General features: G+C 36.4%; 1 protein-coding gene across 1 annotated transcript in view; it reads right to left on the reverse strand.

Moving 5' to 3' along the window:
• SEMA3C (semaphorin 3C) overlaps positions 1–14,442 on the reverse strand; it is a 208,044-nt gene that overhangs the window by 19,548 nt on the left and 174,054 nt on the right. The window contains exons 13-14 of the mRNA XM_027539810.1: positions 5,707–5,795; positions 2,172–2,213 (exon numbers count right to left, since the gene is read on the reverse strand). Of these exons, the coding sequence (XP_027395611.1) occupies positions 2,172–2,213; positions 5,707–5,795 (131 nt within the window). The remainder of the gene's footprint in view (positions 1–2,171; positions 2,214–5,706; positions 5,796–14,442) is intronic.

Below are 14,442 nucleotides of genomic sequence, written 5' to 3' on the forward strand. Positions count from 1 at the left end.
TTTTTGTAAGAACAATATAAGGAATAATTCCATATAAATTGCTTAAAATTGTTTCTGGCACCTAAGTGTTTAATGAATATTAAGTAATAGTAGTAGTTGTATTAAACTACCAGTGAACAAGCCAGCAATTTATACATTTTCAATCCTAATTAATCATTTGAATCACACCTTAGTTTACTGTGCCTAATATAAAATATTTTATTCAGATCAATAAATTTTTCAGAAAATAGGCTGAAAATTACTGATCCCCATTTGAGACATTCAAGCTATAAGAAAACAATTGTATGTTTCAATAATAACCATTTCCCTAGAAATATTTTAAATAAATGTTTAGTGAATACACTAACAAATAGTACATCAGCTTCATTAACATATTACAAGGAAATGTATTTATTTGAGGAAAGGATACAGGTAATTTCATTCTGTAAATAACCTTTTTTATTAATCTATTTTCTGTCACGGAATGCAAGGATAAATTAGAAAACAGAAGAGTATAAAATGAACAGTAAATTTTTTAGTTTGAGCATTAGAGAAGGTACTAAATTCATGGAATTTAAGTATATATAAAAATACCACTGGCAATTTGCAGTTCTTTCACACTTAAAAAAGAGTGCAATATGTAGTTGTTAAAACGAATTTCCCCCAAATCAGTTACCTTGCCTTGAATATAATTGATTTAACGAAAGATTTTTAATTATCTATAATATAAGAAGCTGAGACATAGTTAATACTCAGTTTCTCCTGTGTATGTGTGTGTTGTACATTGTAATTTAATGGAGGGGACTGCGTATTACAAGTTTACCAGTTGAATTAGGAGCTGGAATCTATAATTGTATACTGGGCTACTGTGTCACACAAATGGCTTTGTGTCCATTTTGAATTTTGCTCTGATACTTTCTCTTTCCATTAAACTACTTTCAACAAAAGGATTCCCTGCTGACTTCAAAGATTTTCTGACTTGAGACCAGCTCCCTAGGAAATTGGGGAAAATGACAAATGGCTTCTTGCTACTTGGGAAAATGTTTGTTATGCACCATGCAAACATTTTGACAGATGAGATCTTTAGCTTCCTTGTACCCTATTTATTTTTCTTCATAAAATTTCATCAAGTGAAAATAGTACAAGACTGATTGGAATACTTCTTTATAACAGAGCAAATATGGTGAAGAACACCAAAGTTATATCATTAGTTACGCTAACACATAAAAACTTTATTCCATATTCCAAGAAAAATAAGTCTTAGGCTCTTACAGCAAGAGTTACCACTTTATCTTAGGCAATTTATGTAAGTTAATTCATTTGTGAGAAAAGCATTACCTTGCAGAGGCAGATGTAGGTCAGTGAAGTTAATAATTTATTTATAATTTAGGGTCAGGTTGGTATTCCAATGCACGTCAGTATCATTCTGAAGCCTATCCCATTTTTGACTAAACTGCTCTGCCCCTTACAACTTTTGCTTTAGGAGGTAGTGCCTTTGGGGTCTGGAGACGTGCATGTTCTGCAAATGCAGAGCCTGGAATTGGGCTTTTTCTTTCCATGATCATTGTGTATCTGCAGGTGCAAATTAGATCAAACATTTCTGATAAAATCATAGTAAAACATTTATTCCCCAAACCTTGAAGCCTGATATGGCTTAGATTTGAGACATTCATATTTTTAAGTGACATGTAACCCTTATAAAATAGCACTTTCTTAAAAATAAGCATAAAAGAATGCACTGCACACTTCAAACATTTGACAGTAGCAGGAACTCAAAAGAGGAAAAGAGGATTGATAACGCATTTCAAGTCCCTGAGAATGCTTGTGATGTTACAGTAGCCCAAATATTGTGCTAAAATCTTCCTTCAGAAAGATTATTTTTATTTTGGTTGGCTTCACACACCATAATATTTAAGAATAGAGGATATAAAAAAATTGGAATATCTTGCTGCGTACACACACACACACACACACACATATATATTCTACTCTAATTTCTGTACAAAAATAAACCTATTTTGTCTTCCACTAAAGCTAGTAAATTCCATATCGAAGTTAAATGTGTGGTATATTATGAACAGTATTAATTATTTTGCTAATACTAAAATTAAATTTTCAAAATTATAAAATACATTCTTCTACAATAGTAAAATTTTTACATACAAAGAAAATAAACATGGTCTTGTTTTTACCTTTTTGGATGAAATCTTCATTGTTGTTATAGGAGCATGATTCTAAAAAATAAAAAAAAAATTGTTAGTTGCTCAAATAATCCTTAAAAAGGATTTTATATGAAAATACTTTTTATGCTAAAATTCAAGACATCATCATTTCTCTCTATTTGCACATATATTTTCAAAGTTTAGCAATAATTATCTATAAACTTCATTTCTTCTGTTAAAAATAAGGACAGATTAGTTACACAAATATATGCCTAAACTAAAAAAATAAGTAGAAATTATAACACATCTATCAAGATAGTCATTAGAAATAAATGAAAATTAGCAAAACTTGAGATAATTGAAAAAATTGTATGTGAAATATTGAAGGCAATGAATAATTCATGATTGGATCTGGGTGCTTGGGTGGGGGGCAGTGGAATGGTACCCCATTTTATTCCTCCACAACAAAAGTATTTTGCATAAGACACTATAGTTCACCTGTCAAATGCTGCTATGAAAAGAAGTATTTGCCTGAACTAGACATGTATGGGTGTGAGAGTTGGACTATAAAGAAAGCTGAGCGCTGAAGAACTGATGCTTTTGAACTCTGGTGTTGGATAAGACTCTTGAGAGTCCCTTGGACTGAAAGGAGATCCAACCCTAAAGGAGATAAGTCCTGAGTGTTCATTGGAAGGACTGATGTTGACGCTGAAACTCCAATATTTGGCCACCTGATACGAAGAGCTGACTCATTTGAAAAGACTTTGATGCTGGGAAAGATTGAGGGCAGGAGGAGAAGGGGACTACAGAGGATGAGATGGTTGGATGGCATCACTGACTCAATGGACATGAGTTTGGGTAAACTCCTGGGAGTTGGTGAATGACAGGGAGGCCTAGCATGCTGCAGTCCATGGGGTTGCTAAGAGTTTGACACAACTGAGTGACTGAACTGTACACTTATTAATCCTCTTAGTTGAAAACAAAAGAATATTGTTAGATAAGGTTTTCTTTTGATAAGTGTGAATTAGTAAAAAAACCTAAAAGTTATCTGAAATAGTTATCCTTTTTTAAAATTCCTCTGTTCTTAACTTTACTTCTTACATATCTTTAGTTCCTTTTAAAGATTAAGGATTAGATTTGTGATAACGTGATAAAGTTTTATGAAGCTTCATCTGAGTAACTCAAGCGTGCACACGCTGCCAAAATCAACTCTGCCCATAATTATTTCACTTTCTGGAGTTATGTGTTCATACAAACATTTAAAAGAGAATATAGTGATATCTCTAAATACTCAATTGCAACAAATCATGACATTCATTAGAAATGCACACACATACAGGGCAAGATTTGCATTTATATCCACCTAGGGAAATATTAATAGTTGTACTTCGAATTCAAGTTAAGTTCAGGGAAGTTGGACATATTTTCAGAAAAAGTTCTGAAAAGAGGATTAAAGAAGATACTATGGTTCTGTGCTCTTTAAAAACAAAGTGCCTGGTTTTTAAAAGTTACACTGAGTTTTCTGCAGTATATCAGTGTGACACTTAGCTAAGAATTTTTTTCCAATTTAAATGTATTATTTCCTCAAGTACCCATCACAGTGTATCATACACACCCAATTATTTTTACCTCACCTCAAAAAATGTGACACAAACACCATGCTGAAGACAGTAACTTTATTTGGTAACTGTCTCTCTCAGTTTAGCCATATCAATCACTGCCACACACATCCGGAAGAAAGCTCAAGCATCCTTAGTGTCTCTTGGGTTGATTTCCCCCCACATGCATTTTGACTGACTCTGTTTTTCCACTGAGAGTTTATTCTTTATGATGATAACACCAGCATAACTCATATAACAGATCATAAGTAGTTAGCACATGATCAGAATACCTCACATTTTTAAGACCTTTCCATAGACTGTATGTTTGGGTTTGTGTTAAACTCAATTAACATTTTCTGATTATCAAAAAAAGATATTTCAGAATTAAAAATGAAGTGCTAAAATACAATCTTTGTGCTATCTTCAAGAAAACTACTGAATAAGACACTTCATATTATTTTGGCCATTCATGTTGCCCCTATTGAATTGAATGAGAAATGCATTGTTCGGTAAAATGTGATTTTGGTTAATCCAGTGACATTTTTTACAAAGCAAGGCATAGAAATGGCACTTGAATGCACATGGTTAATATTTTGTGAGCACAATATTAATCCATTAGTCACAAGGAACCTGATGCCAAAGTTAGTCTAACATTAAAAATTTTAACTTTAATAACATAATGGGAAATTGCCAGAATTACTCAGATTCTGTATTTGCTTTTTAAAAAATATTTCTTCATATTTAAAATGTATTAGCATAATCTAACATCATTGTATCCTAGTTACTTATGTGCTTAAAATCCAGTATATTTGGTGACTGTGGGAACATATATTAATACATTCTGAGTTCAGTCAACTGAGCAAGGCAACTTTCTGGATTAGCAATAGTTTGCACTGAGGGGTTTTGAAATGCTGTTTTTACTCCAGTACAAGCTCACTCTGGTCTTTTAGTGTCCATGACCATTGTTTCTTAGTGAGTTTAGTCAGAAATAGAAGTTTGCAGTAGAATTAATTCCATACCAAAGTTTCTTCAAACTCTGGCTGTGCTTTACTCATTTTTCCAAATGCAGGTAAGAGGGATGGTTTGAACTATCAATACGGAGAGAAGGGCTTTCAGGACACCATGTACCATTTTCCAGGCTCACGCATGTGTGCCTGTGTGCTAAGTTGCTTAGCCATGTCTGACTCTTTGTGACCTTATGTAGCCCACCAGGCTCCCACGGGATTCTCCAGGCAAGAATACTGGAATGGGTGGCCGTGACCTCCTCAGGGGATCTTCTCGACCCAGGGATCAAACCTTCGTCTCCATGTCTCCTGCACTGGCAAAGGGTTCTTTACCACTAGCGTCACCTGGCCTGAATTTTCCTCTACGTGCCTTTTTTTGTTGTGTTTTCATTTCTTTTTATCCCAAATTCAAGGACAAAGAGAATAAACAATGCAATTTCAAGACAGAACATGAAGTTCTAAGTTTAAAGAGACAACAATGTTTATTTTACTTAACTAGAGTGACATTTGAATTGAAAGCAATAAAACAAGAGAAAACAAAGCAGTTTTTCTTGAAGTTCCTGGCAAAAAAAATATGAGAAAGTTTTTCTAACAATCAATAATGTGGAATTATGTGGGTCTCAGTGGCTTGTGAGGCAAATGATAAAAGCCCTTTTAAGGCAGATAGTCTAGACCTTGACCATATTTAAAAAAAATAATGATGACATCAAAATTCTTCAAGTTGTGATGATAGCTAAAATACTATTTTTTTTATTTTGAGATAACTTGAAATGTAAAAAATGACTTCAGAAAAATATTTGTTCTATAGTTCTCATTTTATCTGGTATTTTCTACTCTCAAAAATTTATAACATTCATTTATTTGATCTTTTATCCATTTTTTTTCCTCCCAAGCTGTCATAAGCTTACAGAATTCCATTTATCATGCATGTGCTGAGGATAACAGAATAGACGTTCAAACCTTAAAGACTTCCAACTCCTCCAGAATGAGCTCACTGCGAGCAGAGCTGTTAGTAGGAAGAACAACCACCTTCTGCACAGTACCCCGATCTAAGAGAAAGAAACAATGAGATGTAGGAAACAAAGGCATTTAGACATAAGACTACTGGCTTAACAATTTACAATATTATTTATATAATTACTTGCTGCTGCTGCTGCTGCTAAGTCGCTTCAGTCGTGTCCGACTCTGTTCGACCCCATAGATGGCAGCCCACCAGGCTCCCCCGTCCCTGGGATTCTCCAGGCAAGAACACTGGAGTGGGTTGCCATTTCCTTCTCCAATGCATGAAAGTGAGAAGTGAAAGTGAAGTCGCTCAGTCGTGTCCCACTCTGAGCGAGCCCATGGACTGCAGCCTACCAGGTTCCTCCATCCATGGGATTTTCCAGGCAAGAGTACTGGAGTGGGATGCCATTGCCTTTACCAGCTGGGCCACAAGGGAAGCTATATAATTACTTAGCCATCAAAAATGAGATTGTATACATTGAGCTATTACCATTTGCGATATTCTTGTTTCACTGCAAGTCTCATATGTTTAAATTGAGATCAGTTCAAAAGGAATTAATAGGAACATTTTATTACATTTTGCACGTATGCAGTAAAGCCATTTAACTATGAGAGAAGAAAAGAATGTCCAAATGTTTTATGAAGTCAAAAGTTCTGTTTCTAAACCAAGTATGTGAAATAGTCTTAACTTTAAGTTTAGCCCTTAAGAATATTACTCCTCCTAAACAACAATATAAAGTGACAGTCTCATATTTCTGTTAACATTGACATATAATGATTTGATTATGAGAAAAAATTATTATTTAAAAAATATTATTATAGAAAAAATATTATGAATGCATTTTTATAATAATTGTCTTGTAAATCACTAGTACTAGAAATTGGCATTTGATCTGTAGCTGCAGAGAGTTTAGACAAAGTAAAATGTTTCACTCACAATTCAAAATAATTTTAAAAGCAGAAACATAGCTGTGGCTTTATTTTAGATGTGGGGATCAAAAGCTATGAGAAACCTAGATAGCATATTAAAAAGAAGAGACATTACTTTGCCGAAAAAGGTCTGTCTAGTCAAAGCTATGGTTTTTCCAGTAGTCATGTATGGATGTGAGAGTTGGACCATAAAGAAAGCTGAGCACCAAAGAATTGATGTTTTTGAACTGTTGTGTTGAAGACTCTTTTGAGAGTCCCTTGGACTGCAAGGAGATCCAACCTGTCAATCCCAAAGGAAGTAAGTCCTGAATATTAACTGGAAGGACTGGTGCTAAAACTGAAGCTCCAAAACTGTGGCCACCTGAACTGAAGAACTGACTCATTGGAAAAGACCCTGATGCTGGGAAAGATTGAAGGTGGGAGGAGAAGAGAACGACAGAGGATGAGATGGTTGGATGGCATCACCGACTTGATGGACATGAACTTGAGCAAGCTCCGGGAGTTGGTGATGGATAGGGAAGTCCGGTCACAAAGAGTCGGACACGACTGAGTGAGTGAACTGATTCATAGAACAATTCTATGATTTTCACAATTATTGTTTTCAGTTGGGCATGTTTCTTTAGAATATTTAAACTATAGTGAAAGTTTCAAATTAGATGGGTCAAATAAACTTAAGTAAATAAAAAGGTACTTGTATTTGGGTCTTCCTTGGTGGTCTAGAAGTTAAGAATCTGCTTGCAACTATAGACAACACAGGTTTGATCCCTGGTCCAGGAAGATCCCACATGCCATGGAGCAACTAAGCCCTCAGGCCACAGCTACTGAGGCAACTGCTGACAGCCGCACACCCTAGAGGTCATGCTCCGCAGCGAGAGAAGCCAGAGCAATGAGAAGCCTGAGCACTGCAACAAAAGGCAACCCCGGCTTGCCACTACTTCAGAAAGTGCCAGTGCATCAGTTAAGACCCAGGGCAGCCAAAAATAAATGTTACTAAATCTTAAGAAAGTACCTGAATTTCTCAATTGGGACTTCCCTGGTGGCTCAGACTGTAAAGCGTCTGTCTACAATGCAGGAGACCCAGGTCTCTAATTTCTCAATTAGAGACTGCCAAAACGAAGATGTCTAAGTAAATATAATATATACAGAAATGTTCCTTATGTCAAAAAATTTAGTTAAGAAAATTTCATCTGTAACGTAAGCATTTTCTAAACATATAATTATGTTATTCTACCAATCACTTAAATTTTAGGTTTAAAAAAAACTAGTTGCAACTTGGTAATGTGAGGTTAAAGTAAATTTGTGAGTCCTTTGAGAAAGTAAAAATATATTTTCTTACCAAAATATGTTCCTGTTAAAATAACTAATGAGTTGCTTTGTGAATATCAAGTCATGACTCTCTTAAAGTATGAGCATGTCACTGTGAATTTGTAATTTTGACAGGTGCATTATCATCAACAGACACTAAAGCATCTTTTAATTCTGTTGAGAAATGTCACTAAGAAGAGATACTTGAACAGAGTCGTACAGGACTTAACAATTAGGAATCTATTAGTGATGAACTTCCGTTGTGGTTTAGCTGGTAAAGAATCCACCTGCAATGCGGGAGGCCTGGGTTCGATCCTTGGGTCGGGAAGATCCCCTGGAGAAGGGAAAGGCTACCCACTCCTGTATTCTTGCCTGGAGAATTCCATGGACTGTATAGTCCATGGGGTCGCAGAGTCAGATGACTGAGTGACTTTCACTTAAAAGAAAAAACTTGAAACCAATACTACAGGTCCCAAACCTCACATCTAAGCATTACTCTGACATAAAAATTCCATTTATTATTTATAATTTCTACTTTATGAATCTAACTGTACAATAAAATAATTCTTAATAAAAAGTAAACTCTAAGATTTTACCAACTAAAAAAATTAAAACCTACTAAATAATAATAATGATGTTTATACAGAAAAATAAGGCTTAAGAGATTTTGTCCAAACAATCCTTGGACCTTTACAAGTATACAAAGTTTAAGCACCTGTTAAAGTTTCAAACTACACTCTACAATACAAAATTCACTTCTTAAGCCATACTTAAAAATACATAAAAATCCTAAAGATTTGTAGGCTCTAGATATAATTAAGAAACCTGGACTTTTCTCTGTTTCATCGATTAACTTCTTTAGAATTAGTTCTGTACCAATTTGTACTAGTTTCTTGGAAGATAATTACTGCAGGTATAAACTGGAAGTGGAACAACATTTAGGCATATGGTTCAGAGACACACCACAACTGAAAATAGATGAAGGCGCTTGGAGGTATTCCCTAGTTTCTGTTAACAATTTGGCACAAAGAACAGTGCAAACTTCTATGGGAATAGTATATACCAAAAACCCTAAAATTAAAGCCTTGAAATTATAACACCTAGGGAAGGATTTGTGTGATATTGTGTGTGTGTGTGTGGTGTCTGTGTGACTGGGTAGGTGAAAAATTAGGGTGTAAAACTATCTTTGTTTTAGGTCATGTTATCATAAAGATCATACTTTTATTTTTTTTAAGTCACAACAGAGTTTTATGGTTTCCGGCTGAAGCTTGCAAGGACCAGTGTCATCCTCAATTCAGTTCAGTTGAGTTGCTCAGTTGTGTCCGACTCTTTGTGACCCCATGAATTGCAGCATGCCAGGCCTCCCTGTCCATCACATGACAGCAATGACCACTTCTTGAGTGGAGACTGAGCAGAAGCTATGAGTGGAAACTGAGCACAATCCCAAATAAAGCTGCATGAAAGGGAATCTTGATTAAAGCCAAAGCTATCAGCTTTGAAAATAATTTTATTAAGTATTCTCAAATGAGAGAACTGACTACTTTTTTTATCTAATGTTTTAAGTAACTGTGTAAGTGTGTTATTTGCTCAGTCGTGTCCGACTCATTTTGACCCCTTGAACTGTAACCTGCCAGGCTCCTCTGACCATGGAATTCTCCAGGCAAGAATACTGGAGTGGGTAGCCATCCCCTTCTTCAGGGTATGAGAACATTATTTTACAGAAACAATCATTTCTTCTGAAAAAAAAAAAAAACCAAAACCTATAACAAACATATTTTATTCCAGCCATTTACAAAATATAGCACAATGAACAGCTATAAAAATGGGCTAATGAGAAGCAAAAACTTACTTTTGACTCATTTGTGATGAAAGGTAGAACATTACTTTTATTTATTGTTTGCTTTCCTATTTTAGTTCTTTTTTGTTTTACTGTTAATGTGAGTAGATTTCCCTTGAGAGACTATTAAAAGATAAAAATACATTTTCTACCTAGTAAAGCATCAACTTATCTGAAATTCTTACCAAAAAATCAGTTAATTTAAATATTAAATATCAGTAATATAAATATCAGTTTCTATTGCAAAATTAAGTTTAAAAAAAATCATAGAAATGCAAGATCCCTATAGAGAAACAAATATTTAATGGATGCCTACTGTGTGCCTGGATCTATGATAAAAATACATTGTTCCAGGAAATAAATATGCATTTTAATTCCTGTACTATTGCATATTTATACTTGAATTGACACTTTATGAGGTAGCATAGCTCCAGAGTTCATTATACTGGTTCCTTTTTCATTAGTGTGTCACAAATGAACACATTTGTTCTCATTTTACATAATAAAGCTTTCATATACATAAATTAGAATAGTCATTCAAATTGTGGATTCAAATATGAATGGAATAGTTTTAAATCCTGTGAGAATCATCACTATTAACAATTCAGATTTTATGAGACTTTGAACTTTTATAATAGGGGGACTATTTTAAGAAAGTGAAAGTGAAGTCGCTCAGTCCTGTCTGACTCTTTGCAACCCCATGGACTGCAGCCTCTCAGGCTCCTCCGTCCATGGGATTTTCCAGGTAAGAGTACTGGAGTGGGTTGCCATTTCCTTCTCCAGGGGATCTTCCCAACTCAGGGATTGAACCCGGGTCTCCCGCATTGCAGGCGGACGCTTTACCCTCTAAGCCACCAGGGAAGCCCTATTTTAAGTAAGATAATACATAAATACAAAAAGAGGGCTGTTTGGATTTTTCCCAAACACTTAAAACGTGAAAGTGAAAGTGTTAAGTCGCTCAGTCCTCTCTGACTATTTGCGACCCCATGAACTGTAGCCTGCCAGGCTCCTCTGTTCACGGGACTTTCCAGGCAAGAATACTGGAGTGGGTTGCCATTCCCTTCTCTAGGGGATCTTCCCGACCCAGGGATAGAACCCATGTCTCCTGAATTGGAGGCAGATTCTTTACCTTCTCAGCCACCAGGGAAGCCAGTTACAAATGAGGAACTCTAAAGTTTATGGTAAGTTCAGCTCTGACAATTAGTCTAGTTTTCTAAAAAAGAAAGTTTTTATAAAACTGGACAATAATAGTTTCTTTAAATTGAAGAATATCTAATTATCCAATGAAACCTTGCCTACAATCTCTTACCACTACAATTTTATCATCCAAGATCAGTTTTCACATGTCAGCAAAAGGTTGGAAAATGTCTTCATTCAGTTCAGTTCAGTCACTCAGTCATGTCCGACTCTGCAACCCCATGAATTGCAGCACTCCAGGCCTCCCTGTCCATCACCAACTCCCAGAGTTCACTCAGACTCACGTCCATCAAAGTTGAGTGTAAATAGCTCTACCGCCTGTCTGTTTTATTCATTGGCCTTTTTTCTGCAGGGCTCAGATGGTAAAGAGTCTGCTTGCCTTTCTTCTACAGCTGCCAAGAATATACAGTACTCAATCATTTTCTCAGATCTCTCTGAGTATATCTTTATACCCTCCACACTCTGGTCTAAGCATGAACACTACGTTCAAGTAGGTCTTTTTCAAACTCAAAAATCAGATCTTCTTACCTGCCATTCTCTGAACACCCTGCAGTTTGGGATTATCCTATTTAAACTGTGATGCTTAGAATTATACGTGACTATTCAGTTGTTTCACCACTATGCAGACCTTGCTGAGATGGGACTATTTAAAAGACACAGCAGTAGTTTTCCTAGTTGACCAACAAACGTAGGTGACTGGTCAGGATCTCTAGTACTTGTAATCTCAGAAACAGAGATCTCAGCTCCAGGGTGTACACATTGACAAGGCTCCACTCTAGATGTGTTTGTATTTCTGCTCCTCTTACAAACTACCTGACTCCTATAGTCTCCAGTTCAGATTTTCAAGAGACAGATTTAATTTGGTTCAACGTAGTCATGATGAAGGCACACCATAAACCATTGCTTGGTGGACATATCAGCGGTCGAGTGCTCATTTGTCATTTCAATCAGTTGTGGAACCAAGCCAATATACATGAAATTCCTCACAGCTACTCTCTAAGCTGGCCCAGGTTAATTGGATAATTTCTCTCAAAATGTATGGTAGACAGTTCTAGTTTCTTTTCCAAACTTATTCACAAAACCTCAGTTCCATATACAGAAGATACTTTTGAGGTATCCTTGGGCTAAATCATTCACTACTAAGTAAATAAATGGATTTAGGTTGTCTTCCACCAATTTTTACTCATCGGCTTATGAAAAATATTACTGATGTCTCAAGAGCTCAAAGTCTAAAATTTGCTTTTTAAAATAATGATTCTTTAATAGTGGGTTCCCACCAAATGTTAGTCATTTAGAAAATATGCATTCCAGAATATCTATAAAATTCCCAATTACTTATGTCTACATAAAGTCATCTCTGAATCTATTAGCTTGAAGATGATAATACAATTAACAAATGTCTTCCATCTGGAGGTAGTCATTCCTTGAACATACACAACATAAATTTTTTTATTGTTCTGAAGGACTGGGATATACAATACCTTATATTTCCTCGTGAAAAGCATCATGCCTGCAATATAGTTACAGTGAAGCAGAGTATCTTTCTTTTCTCCTTAAGCCTCAGTTTGCTTGTGTGTAAATATAAATTACAATGATAAATTTTGTAATGGGTATCTGTTACTATAGTCTATCCAGAATCACTTTCCCTTTCTTGGAAATAGCACCCTGAGACAACTTTTGGAAACAACACCTCTCTCATTCTCCATCTGCACAGTTAAGGAGTGGAGTATCTCTCAGCCCCAGGGAGATGCACGACTTAGGTCTGTGCAATTAGAACATGTCTTTGCCCCTATGATTCATGCAGGAGTGGGCATAGAAACAAGTCAAGGCTTAGCCCTTCTTGAGAATTAGATAGGTGGGAGCCTCTTTCCATCTGAGATCAGGACTAGTAAAGGCTTGTAAATCTGGAGGTCATTCCTGCCACCACAGGCACAGACTCCATCTGAGAACAAACAATAAGGAGGAAGGCAGAGCTGAAAGATGGTGAGATAAATTCCTGAAGACATCACTTCAGCACAAACTCAGCTATATCTGAGGCTGCCTCCTACATTTCCCAGTGGAGCACACAAAAATTTACTATTTTTAGCTAGTTCAAGTAAAGTGTAAACAAAGTCACTCTCTGTTGAAAAAGTTCTAACAAATCTAAATGAATAACACATGGAAACTGCTTAGTATGATGTCTAGTACATCAGATCAGATCAGATCAGTCGCTCAGTCATGTCTGACTTTTTGCAACCCCATGAACCACAGCACGCCAGGCCTCCCTGTCCATCACCAACTCCCGGAGTTCACTCAGACTCACGTCCATTGAGTCAGTGATGCCATCCAGCCATCTCATCCTCTGTTGTCCCCTTCTCCTCTTACCCCCAATCCCTCCCAGCATCAGTGTCTTTTCCAGTGAGTCAACTCTTCGCATGAGGTGGCCAAAGTACTGGAGTTTCAGCTTTAGCATCATTCCTTCCAAAGAAATCTCAGGGCTGATCTTCAGAATGGACTGGTTGGATCTCCTTGCATTCCAAGGGACTCTCAAGAGTCTTCTCCAATACCACAGTTCAAAAGCATCAATTCTTCGGCGTTCAGCCTTCTTCACAGTCCAACTCTCACATCCATACATGACCATAGGAAAAACCATAGCCTTGACTAGACGAACCTTTGTTGGCAAAGTAATGTCTCTGCTTTTGAATATGCTATCTAGGTTGGTCATAACTTTCCTTCCAAGGAGTGAGCGTCTTTTAATTTCATGGCTGCAGTCACCATATGCAGTGATTTTGGAGCCCAGAAAAATAAAGTCTGACACTATTTCCCCATCTATTTCCCATGAAGTGATGGGACCGGATGCCATGATCTTCATTTTCTGAATGTTGAGCTTTAAGCCAACTTTTTCACTCTCCTCTTTCACTTTCATCAAGAGACTTTTTAATTCCTCTTCCCTTTCTGCCATAAGGGTGGTGTCATCTGCATATCTGAGGTTATTGATATTTCTCCCGGCAATCTTGATTCCAGCTTGTGTTTCTTCCAGCCCAGCGTTTCTCATGATGTACTCTGCATAGAAGTTAAATAAACAGGGTGACAATATACAGCTTTGATGTACTCCTTTTCCTATTTGGAACCAGTCTGTTGTTCCATGTCCAGTTCTAACTGTTGCTTCCCGACCTGCATACAGATTTCTCAAGAGGCAGATCAGGTGGTCTGGTATTCCCATCTCTTTCAGAATTTTCCACAGTTTATTGTGATCCACACAGTCAAAGGCTTTGGCATAGTCAATAAAGCAGAAATAGATGTTTTTCTGGAACTCTCTTGCTTTTTCCATGATCCAGCAGATGTTAGCAATTTGATCTCTGGTTCCTCTGCCTTTCCTAAAACCAGCTTGAACATCAGGAAGTTCACAGTTCACATATTGCTGAAGCCTGGCTTGGAGAATTTGA

The sequence above is a fragment of the Bos indicus x Bos taurus genome, chromosome 4, assembly GCF_003369695.1.
Source record: "Bos indicus x Bos taurus breed Angus x Brahman F1 hybrid chromosome 4, Bos_hybrid_MaternalHap_v2.0, whole genome shotgun sequence".
NCBI classification, from domain to species: Eukaryota; Metazoa; Chordata; class Mammalia; order Artiodactyla; family Bovidae; genus Bos; species Bos indicus x Bos taurus.